At 31.6% G+C, this 11,708-nt stretch overlaps 1 protein-coding gene across 1 annotated transcript; it reads left to right on the top strand.

The window, feature by feature from the left end:
• Positions 1 to 1,893: 1,893 nt before the first annotated feature.
• On the top strand, positions 1,894 to 6,928 carry LOC107015060. The gene is made up of 2 exons (XM_015215224.2): positions 1,894 to 2,080; positions 3,904 to 6,928. Exon 2 carries the CDS (start codon positions 4,070 to 4,072, stop codon positions 6,275 to 6,277), a length of 2,208 nt encoding a protein of 735 aa, XP_015070710.1. The 5' UTR covers positions 1,894 to 2,080; positions 3,904 to 4,069; the 3' UTR covers positions 6,278 to 6,928.
• Positions 6,929 to 11,708: the final 4,780 nt, after the last annotated feature.

Raw genomic sequence — 11,708 nt, forward strand, 5'->3', positions numbered from 1 at the left:
TTTTTTTTTAGTCAAAACCAAATCAATCTAAATATAGTCGGATTTTTTTTCAACACTAATCTATATTGTAATTCAAATACGATTACAAATCTACATTGTAAATTCAGAAGTCTGATTTGTTTCATTAATACAACTTGCCTTTTGAGCACTTCTTTTTTCAAGTTTTTAAACAGCAATTGATGGTTCAACTCCAACAAGATTTTTATTTAAGGATAAATATTTGCAATGTAGAGTTAATTTCATTGAATTTTTTTACATTTATGATCACTTAAAAAAAAGGAAAATCAACCTCGACAAATGCGATGAAAGACATTATAACCTATGTGACATATGATGTAAAATATGTCAGTAACCTAGCCAGTTCTATTTTCTAACGAAGTTACGACGTAACTTATAAAATGAGAACAATGTGACTTATATTAATCACCAAAAATCGAACACACGATCCTAATAGGCACACATAAATAATGTATTTGATGAATATCTAAACAATGTCGTTTCATTTTATTAATATGAGAAGAATTGCAACTTATATAATTCAAACCATTCTATAACAATATCCTAATACGATAACACCTAACTATAATAACGGAGATTTTTATGACAATTTCTTTTTTATATTTATAAATGTTTTTCACTAAAAGACTTTATATATACTAAACAAACTATTGTTATACTAAACAATGTATTATTATTAATATTATTATTATAACAAGATAGGAATATTGCTCAAAGTTATGAACTAGATATTTATTTTGGTCAGTCCTCACAATTTAAAATGACGGAAAATGTTGGGACATTCTCAAATTTACATGTCTCGCCTATTTTTTATGCAAATGATTATCAGTATGTCCATCACTTGATTTTTTATTTAAGTAAGTTAATTGCATGTGATATATATTTATATTTTTTTTACATATATAGGGAAAATATTTCAATTGTACGACTTACAAAAGCATCATAAGGAGAGCAAAACTTGAAAACTATTTCTCTTTTAAAATGTAAGTTTTTCTTCTACTTTATAATGTGTAAGAAAAAGTTTCACTTTACAAAGTGTAAGAAAAACTTACATTTTATGAAGTGTAACAAATAGTTCCATTATATATTAAAATATACATGTTATGGACTAACAGAAAACAACGTTTATAATATTGGATAAAATGGAATTTTTTCTTCCACTAAGCCTATTTTAGTTACTTCCTAAAATAGTGCTTATTTTGGTCACTTTTATTTTTTTGTGGCTTATTTAAGTTCCGAAGTCCAATTTAGAACTTGTATAACTAATACATGTACTTCATCTGTTTCAAAAAGAATAATCCTAATTTTTTTTAGTCTGTTTTAAAAAGAGTGATCAATTTTTCTTTTGACATAATTTTAATTTAGAACCACAAAATTAGAAAGTCTTCTTTCTTTTTTTAAATTCCGTTTCAAGTCAGACTAAATCAATCTCTTTTAAACAGAGGAAGTATATATGGTATTTTAAGTAGGGTAGAAAATAAAAATAAGTGGTACATGAGTAACGAAATCCTGCATAATTAATCAATATACCAAAAAAATATATAAATTTCTTCATAATTAATTCAAAATTACTAATGTATGCATAACTTTGACCAACTACTGAACGAAATCTTAGTCATAAGAACTTTTGGTATATACAATCTAGACACGTCAAAAATGACTTTTAGTTTGACGAGTTTACAAATCTAATCAAACATTGACATAAAATATCAGCGTATATAACTTAAATCGAGACGAAAAGTAGTACAAGAATGTTCTAGACAAAAAGTAACTATAGTTAAGATCCATGGTTTGTTAACCCTAGTTAAGAATTGTGCTTATAAAAGTAACCATAGTTAAGATCCATGAAGTAGAATATATAAAACCAAGCCCATGCCTGTCTGGCTGTTCATTTCCCAATTTTACAGATTATATTTTGGGCATTTTTAGGGTTGTTCTTGGGCTCATAGGGGTTTTTCACAAAAATACAAATAAATTTTAGTTCTTCAAAGGGTCTGACTTTGGTGGGAAAATTTGTAGGTCAGCAACAGCAGCTTTTTTTGGATTCAAATGCTCATATACGGTTAGTTTCTCTTCCTTCATTTCGATAAAGTTTTCATTTTTGTACTGAATTTTTGGGGTTTTTTTCTTTGAGACAAATTGAAATGTGAATTTCGACCGTTACAAACCGCTTATGATTCAGATCCATTTGATATTTTTTCATTCGAACTTTTTAGTTTGAATCTATGATTCCTTTGTGATGATTTAGGGTCGTTCTTGGGTTTTTGGTTTTGTTAGGCTTAGCCGCTTAGTAATTAAATCATGGGGTGGAGTTAATTTTACTGTGGTTTGTTTGAGTTATCAATGGGCATGTAAAAGATTGAATCTTTTTAGCTAGACAGAGTAGTGGGTCACATTGTTGTCTAATTCTTAAATGTTATCATCACTTGCTGTTGTCTGCTTCTTGAACGTTTGGATTATTATTTGTATGTGGACTGGTATTGTTAGAAATCCTGAATGCTAAAAAAAAGAGCAATTAGCTTGAGATGTGGGAATCCATAGAATTTTGGGTACTCGTTTTGAGGTTTTGTTGGCTGTGGGGATCGGAGTGGGTGGTAGTGGTGGGAGATAAAACTGTGTGGATGAGTTTATCCATTGACAGAGTATTCTTTTTCGAATCTTTGGAATAAGGAAGTGAGTTGGGTTAATGAATTTAGCGAAGAGAATACATGCTGGAAAGGCTCAACTTTTCCGAGAGATCAAGTGACAGAATTTGGAAATGATGATGCGTATTACAGCTTTTAATGTTAGAATGGGAAAATGTAGAGTGGTAAGAAGTAGAAGTTCACTCTATCCAAGAGTGTGGCCTAATGGTTAGTGAAGGGGTTGAGAGCTCAAGTTCAAATCCCAGTGGAGACAAAAACAATAGGTGATTCTACCAATTTGTCTTAGCCAGTACCTCTTGGTGGTGAGAGGTGGCAGGTATCTCGTGGAAATAGAATTAAAAAGGAAACAGAGGTTCTCTCTTGCAAGGGTCAGAGGAAGTTGTTACTGATCCACTTCTATGTTTATGTCTATCTTGCTTCTCAATGGAGGTATTTCGGGATATATTACTTGAAAAACTAGACATTGAGTTAATCCTTGTACAATTGTAGGCAAAGCTTAGAATTTCATTTCCCTTTCTTGGTCAAAAAGTAAACTTGCGCCTTATATTTTGACTTCAAGATCTGAATGTTCTGGGGGAACTACTATTTATTATAAAAAATAACCATGTAGTGTAAGTTAACGTGGTAGTAGCTGGTAAATTTATCCAACATTTCTGCATAGTACAATTACCAGAAATGTCAGTGTTGTTTAACAAGATATTGTGCATCAAAAACTTTAGGATCTCAATTGTGCTAGAGAATCACATTACTTAAGCCTGGTTACCAGAGCTGCTTGAATTGAATACTAGCAATATTTAGGGGGTTTCTTACCCTATTGCATCTCTTTTTCTTGGCCTTTTGAGTAAGATCAAGTGTCTTTACCCTATCCTGTTGCATATAATTTTGGATCATTTAATTCCCAGAGAGGTGATGTCAGTCTTAGTTGATTAATCACATATGTTGTATGATGGATTCAGAATATCTATCTTGATTACCTCTCTACCATTTACCAGGTTCAAAAGTTTATTGTTGTCCACAACAATTATTGACCTTTAAGCCCTGAGGCCCTAGATTATGTATATGTGGATATGCATCAATGTACGTTTGCGTGTTTCTTGGTATTCAAATTATATTTTATTTTCTCTAATAAAGTTATTTTTTGGCTGAAACCTAGACCAATACATATATTACTTTTTTTTAGTTCTGGTACTTTAATGACGCATTTCTAACAGCCATTGATCTCTCCCTTGTTGTGAATCAGGTATTGGATGATTTGAAGTATACTGTGCTTCAAGAAGGGGAGATTGAGTCATCACTATCTGATATTCACATGGAAATGCTTTAGATATTTTGGTGGTTTCTGTGATACTGAGTGGCATACTGACTGGAGGTCACAAAAGGAACTTCCTAAATCACATTCACAAACTATGGAGTGTAATAAAGATGAAGCCTTCAGAGCAAAAAAAATTGCAGAGCGGAAGTTTGAACAGAAGGATTATGCTGGTGCAAAGAAATTTGCCTTGAAAGCTCAGGTTTTGTATCCAGGGCTTGACGATTTAACCCAGATGTTAACGACATTTGATGTTTACATCTCTGCCGAAAACAAAATAAGTGGGGAAGTGGATTGGTATGGGGTACTTGGTGTGAGCCCGTCAAGTGATGATGAAACGGTAAAGAAACAGTACAGGAAGCTAGCTCTTGTCCTCCACCCTGATAAAAATAAATCTATTGGTGCTGAAGGTGCATTTCAACTTCTCTCTGAGGCCTGGAGCTTGTTATCTGATAAATCCAAGAGGTTGGCATATAACCAGAGAAGGAGTTCAAAAGGTCCCCAGCAGAAACAACAGAAAGTTCCAGTGCCCTCAGGTGGTCCATCAGCACCTCCACGAAATGGATTTCATAATTTTACTAGTAGAACTTCAGGTTCAAAGACTCAGAAAAATGCTTCTCGGATGCCCTCTTCATCAGTCAATGCTTCATCCAATCAAAGAAGTGATACTTTCTGGACCATTTGCCACCGTTGCAAGATGCATTACGAGTATTTGAAGATATATCTCAACCACACTCTTCTTTGCCCCAACTGTCATGAAGCTTTTATGGCTACAGAAACATCCCCACCGTTCAATCATTCAAAACCATCCAATTCTACTAGTCAGTGGCAGCAGAATCTAAGGAATCATGCACCTAATGGAAATCAGTTCCCTATAGGAAGAAATGCTAGTGCTGGTAAAACAGCAGGATCAGCAGCAGCACATTCTAATACTGCGAAATACTCAAATTTTCAGCAGGATCCATTTTCCAGAATGGGTGGTGTTGGTAGCTCGGATCCTTCCATTGCAGCAAAAGCAGCAAATGTTGTCCAGCAGGCACATGAGAGAATGAAAAGAGAACGCGATGATTCACAGACTAGACAGACAGCTTTTAAACAGAGAAGGCTCGATGAGGATGGAATGCGTTTTGCATCCAATGCACCGCACTATGCAGAAAGGACTTATGGTTTTTCTTCTAGCAAGCTTATTAGTACCAGGGAGCTGACACCACTTGAAAATCGGAACATGCTGATGGGGAAAGCTCGGAAGGAGATACTTAAGAAGTTGAATGAATGGAGATTGCAGCAGCAAGATGCACAAAAACACAAGGTAAAAGAGCGCAAAAAGGAAAAACAGAGGACTGCTAATGTTCTTGGTCACAATGTAAACGGGAATGTAGAGTCATCAGCTATGAAGGGAGTAAAGAAAGCTGTCAATGCTTCAGCTAATGATGCACATCAAGAGGATCCAGTGCAAGAAACAATGAATGTACCAGATCCTGATTTTCACAATTTCGATCAGGATAGGAGCGAAAGTTGTTTTGAAGACAATGAAGTCTGGGCTTCATATGATGCTGATGATGGCATGCCCCGTTTCTATGCTCTGATTAACAAAGTCATCTCAAGGGAACCATTTAAAGTGAGGCTCAGTTGGCTTAATTCAAAAACAAACACTGAATTTGGTCCAATGGAGTGGGTAGCTTCAGGTTTCTACAAAACTTCTGGTGAGTTTAGGATTGGCAGATATGAAACGGGTAAGTCGGTGAATTCCTTCTCCCACAAGGTTCGATGGTCAAAGGGCCCTCGTGGAACTGTTCTAATATATCCCCAAAAGGGGGATGTTTGGGCCCTCTTCAGAAATTGGTCTGCTGACTGGAATCAGAATACACCTGATGATGTTATACACAAGTATGACATGGTCCTAGTTCTTGATGATTACAATGAAGAGCAAGGAATTTCAGTAGCTCCTCTCATCAAAGTTGCTGGTTTTAAGACAGTCTTTCGTCCAGACTTGAATCCAGAGAAGATGATGAGAATAACCAGAGAAGAGATGTTTCGTTTCTCTCATCAGGTCCCAAGCCACTTGCTTACAGGTGAAGAAGGTCAAAATGCTCCAAAGGGTTGCCAGGAGCTTGATCCAGCTGCTACTCCATTGGAGCTTCTTCAGACAGTAACAGAAACTAATGAGGTGCCAGCCATGCAGAACGACAAGGAGGCTAATGGAGGTTCATCACAGAATGTTCAGGAAACAAAAACTAGTGAGGCTGCTGATCATACTCTCAAATCTAGGGAAGGCGGGATGGTAGAAAGTGAAGGAGCTCCATGAAAATGCAGGGGAGCAACTTGAACAACTTTTTGCAGCTGAGGGTCTGAATTATGCCAGAATATTAGTGTAATGAGGAGATATTTTGAAGATACATGTAGTTGTAGACTTTTGGTCAGGCCTTTAGACTTTAACTGAATGAGATTAGTCTTGGTTCAGAGCAAAGCATAAGTATGGGCTTCTATTCATGGATCAAGCGTATTGTGTGGAGATTGGTTGAGAAGGTTACTATGGAGGCCCTCATTTTGTACCTTGCTCAAAGCAAATGGTGGTTGATCAGAAAAATATCAAACACAGGTTAATGCCTGTTATAATAGCGAAAAGGATTAAGGATCTCCATTCTCCAGATACACAAGTCTGCTCCCTAACTTTATTCTCTTTGGATGCCTTATTTTCCCATAGATCTACTTGAACCTTTCCTTTTGTTTCTAAATCCTGTAAAGGCATCCGCAAAAGGTTTTTGTTTCTCTACAAACTAGAATATCTTCTATTCTTGGATCTGCCGGAGTAAAAGTTATAATTGTTTGCCTTATATAAACATCTTAGAGATTGTTTTCTGCTACATACTGATATATCATGGAATGTTAATCTCAGGAGATATTATTTGAGGAAGCATTTTCCTGTGTTTGAAAAGTTTAACTATCTTTGGTCGTCGATTGTATCTTAGTTGTTTTACTTGCTGTCTAATTGTGACTTTCCAACTTCATAGCCAACCTATCCTTCTGCAGTTGAAGGTGGTCTTATTTGCCTAATTACTCTTCAGTTTTCTTGGGGTGCTCCTCATTCCACTATACTTCTGGCAGCAGAGGAACTTAGCTGTTTGAGATACAAGGCTGACAATCAATCTCCTCAGTATATTAATGCATCTGTTGTTTTCTATTGGCCTATTTGTTATACAGATTCTTTGATCCGTGACATTATTAGTGAGGTTTTATATAATTTATGCGACTAAGTTTGGAACTGAGACGTAGTTGTTCCTCCCTCTTATCTAATTTAGGGAGCAAAGGCACAACAAGATCTAGTTTTAAGAAACTATTTCTTAAAGACAATAGTGTTGAATTCTCCATTTACTTGCAAATCTCTTCTTCATTATTTTCAGGGTCGTAAGGTAGGCAGGATGCATTAGTTTTATGTGTTATTAATAATCTTATTTGGTATATACTTTTTGTAATTTATGCATAACGAATGCTTACTCTCTAATTGGTAGTATTATGTTATATATATAACTCATGCATGAGGAGAGAGGCGTATCTAAGGGGGTCACCTGGTTTACGTGAACCTATGGTCTCTTCCCGAGTCATATATAATGTTGTTTTTTAAAAAAAAAGTATTGAAATATAGATATGTGAATCACACTCGGAGTATCACATAATACGATTGAGACTGGGTGTATTTCTCTCCGCGAGGTCAGAAATCTGAATTTTATATTTATCTTGTTTTATTTTTCTTTCTAAAATTAGATGAAACTTTCCTAAGTGGTAATTGGAAGAACTTTTAGAATTTTAATGATTTTCAGTAGTAAAAATCTAAATGTTGAATCGATGAAATTTATATCATAAATTAATTTTATTATAATAATGTACCCGTCATCTCAAAATTCTGAATACGCATCTATATGAGAAGCTATGGTATTAATAGTGCAAAAGATTTCATGATCAAAAATATAATTAGCCGTCAAGACCTTTTCTCATTTTTTTCAATTGTATCGTGGAAGGTGCTTTTGTGAATAACTTTTTTTAGAAATTATAACATGCATGTTATTTTTAATACTTTTTAAGTCAAACATGGTATAAGAAAAATAATGTCAGCATTACTAATACGGTTTTTCAATACTATTTTTATATACCCTATAACATAAATTTATTTTTTTATAATAACGGTGAATTAATATCATTTAACTTTTTTTAATAATTATAATCTCTGAACTAACTTTTGTACGCCTCAATTATTTCTAATTTATTATGAAAATGTCATGAACTTTGCATCCTGAATTTTTTTTCTTTTTCTCAAAGGGAACTTCTATTCAACTCATCTTTTCCTAACCGTGCACGTTACAAGTTTCTATAACTTCTTGTCACCCACTCTAAAGTACTAATACTTACTTTATTATTATTATTATTATTATTATTATTATTATTATTATTATTATTATTATATATAAAAATATTATTGGAATAAATAATTGGGTATATATTTGAAATTTACTTGGTCAATTAAATCTATATTTGAGTTGGTAGACTCACCAAAAAGATAAAACGCTTAGTACAAAAAAAATTATTTTTACATGGTTTAAACATATTGACTAACTTATATTATTATATTGAGTATTATTATTATTATTATTATTATTATTATTATTATTATTATTATTATTATAATAGAATAAAATACTTTCTTTATAAGGAATCAGTCTACTCTTTTAATGGATTATCCCCATGCAAATTTAAATAAGTTACATTAATGAATTTTGACGAAACAAGGGCTGATGGGTAGGATAAGAAATGACTTGTAGAAGTATATATTTTCGTAGAACTTATATAATGTCTGGTTAAACAATTTACGTATAAAATTAATACGATTTTTGATATAATATATAAACCTGTAATAAGTCATGAGAGAATCTATGCAAGATAGAAGGTGAAATAACTAATACATATCAAATTCCTAAATAAAGAATATCAGCATAAAATAATACTCCCTCTGTCCCTATTTTAGTTGTCCACTTTAGAAGTGTCACACATATTAAGGCACCAATTATTATTATAAGTTAGTTACAATTTTTACCCTTAACTTGAAAGATTATATAACTCCCTAAATATAATACTCTGGTTTCAAAAAGCATGCATTACAACTTCGTAGTACTATAAATTTTCTAGAATTAAATAAGGGCATATTAGAAAAAATATTGTTGTCATTTCTTAATTTGTTAAAATAGACAAATAAATAAAGACAGATATAAAAGAAAAATATGAATAAGTACATAGGAACAGATCATTAATGCATGTATTATTAGTAACGTGTACATATCTCTAATCGACTATTAAATAAAGGGAAAAGGGTCTGATATACCCCTCAACTTTGTCATTTAGAGCTGATATACCCCTCGTTATAAAAGTGGCTCATATATGCCCTTACCGTTATACAAACGGCTCACATATACCCCTGCCATTACAAAATGGCTCACATATACCCTTCATTTAACGGAAGTTAAAAAATTAGTTTTAAATTACTTCTAATTTTTTTTAAAAAATTATTTAGGGGTATATATGATTCTTCTATCAAAGTTTAAGGTATATTTTAATTTTTTTCATACATAAATTATTTTTTGACTTCTTTTATTATAATTATTTGAGTTTCTTATTCTTATTTTGTTTTTTCTTTCATTCCTTAGCTTAAAGAAAAAAAATATAAACTATTTTTTGTGTGTATTGTAATTTAATTTCGTATTCGAAGAAAAAATTTGGTCATCTACAATATGTTTTACAAGAATATTAGTGAAACATAAATAAATTTGATTATCAAAATAATAATTATAAATTAGTCATTGAAACAAAAAAAAGTCAAAAAAATATATTTGACGAGGATTAAATTTACTCATATGGGATTATATTTTTTAGAAAAAAATAATAAAAATTTAGATTAAAATTATTATTTTTTTCATTTCCGTTAGAGGAAAAGGGTATATGTGAGCCATTTGTTTACAAGTAGGGGTATATGTGAGTCACTTTTATAACGAGGGGTATATCAGCTCTAAGTGACAAAGTTGAGGGGTATATCAGACCTTTTTCCCTTAAATAAAAAAGTATTTCTATATAAATATTGATTAAATAATTTGAATGTAAGTATTAAACTGAAAAATGATGAGTGTGTGTATATATAAGACAGATGAAGTAACATTTATGTTCTGATTTGGTCAAACAGGATGACAAAAAGACTTTCTAGAACTGTAATTTTATTGGTTAGACTGACATCTTTTTGCATAAATGCAGGCAAATCTGAAGTTTCCAAGAGTCATGTTCACACTAATTCCACCAGAGTCAAATTAGTACTCCCACTATTTTATTTTATTTTTTCGTTCGATATTTATATTAGAGTCTGACTATGTCAATTTGTATCGAATATAATTACAATTGGAAGATAGTCAGAAATAGAACTGATTAATCCTAAGTCAAAGGACCGAGAAACTCAACGTCATTATTCTTGAATAATTTGGAGCCGAACCTTCTTTTCGCACTATTACAGTCACAAATATTCATATTTAGGACTCAAATCTGAGACCTTTAATTAACGAAGATCAGTCACATTCACTACACCAAATCAATTTAATTCGAAGTTGACGATGTCAAATTGACTAATATTGTGTATGAATTTGAATATAAAATATTTTAATTTTAAAAAATAAATTTACATATGTACAGATAATATAAAGAATATTGTAAGTCACGTTAACTAAAAATTCAAAATAATTTTAAACTAATTTTCCAATTTTAAGCATTTGACAAATTAAAATACTCACTTCTTCTTGATATTTTTTATTTAGACGATAATTTTTATTAGAGAAAAAGAATCTTCAACTAGTATTAGTTGTGTAAGACATATCATTATATATTTTTATTTAGACTAAACGCACATGAAGTATGTTAATAGAAAAAATAAATAATATAATAAGTACATATGATTAGCGAGTAATTTAATTAAAGACTTTTTTTATAACTTTATTATGTTATTTAAATTTGACAATACTTTACGATTATATAACAAATATAACATTGACTAGGGAAATGTCCATGCAAATGGTTCAAACTAAAGGAATATTCAAAAGTACGAAAGTGTGTTGCGAATTTTATTTATGAGGGGATTTTTTTTAAAACATATTTATGTTTTTCAGTATTAATTTTATAATATGTAGGTTACTTAATTAAACTATATCAATAATATGTTTTTATATGTTTTATTTGTCATGTGATTTATTGATGTCATGATTTTCAATTGCAAACTTCCGTATAACGTCTTAATCACTTTCGAATCTAACAAGTGGTATCAGGCACACAGTTCAATGATTCAATTGAACAAAGTTGAAGACATGTTCAATGAAGTTTCAGATCAAATTTGCAACTAACGTGATGATAATGAAGATTTTTGTGTTAGAGTAAAATTTCACATATATTTCCAACAATTCTGCTATTTCATCATTTAAAACAAAATAAATTTTAAACTCATGATTACTTTAACATCAACTCGTCCAAAATTTCAATGCTCGGCCTTTACTTTCAATGCATATATATTACTTTTAATGCATGAACTCTACTTTCAATAACTCATGTGTATTACTTTTAACATATAAACTCTACTTTTAACCCTGCTTATAATTTTTAATTCATGGCTCAAATTAATAAATAGGTGCAATTAATTAATGGTCATTTAATCAAACTTA

This window comes from Solanum pennellii, chromosome 3, assembly GCF_001406875.1.
Source record: "Solanum pennellii chromosome 3, SPENNV200".
Lineage (NCBI taxonomy): Eukaryota > Viridiplantae > Streptophyta > Magnoliopsida > Solanales > Solanaceae > Solanum > Solanum pennellii.

What these genes read in the sequence shown, in the direction of transcription:
- LOC107015060 (XM_015215224.2), top strand. Translation starts at nt 4,070, where the DNA reads ATGGAGTGTAATAAAGATGAAGCCTTCAGAGCAAAAAAAATTGCAGAG.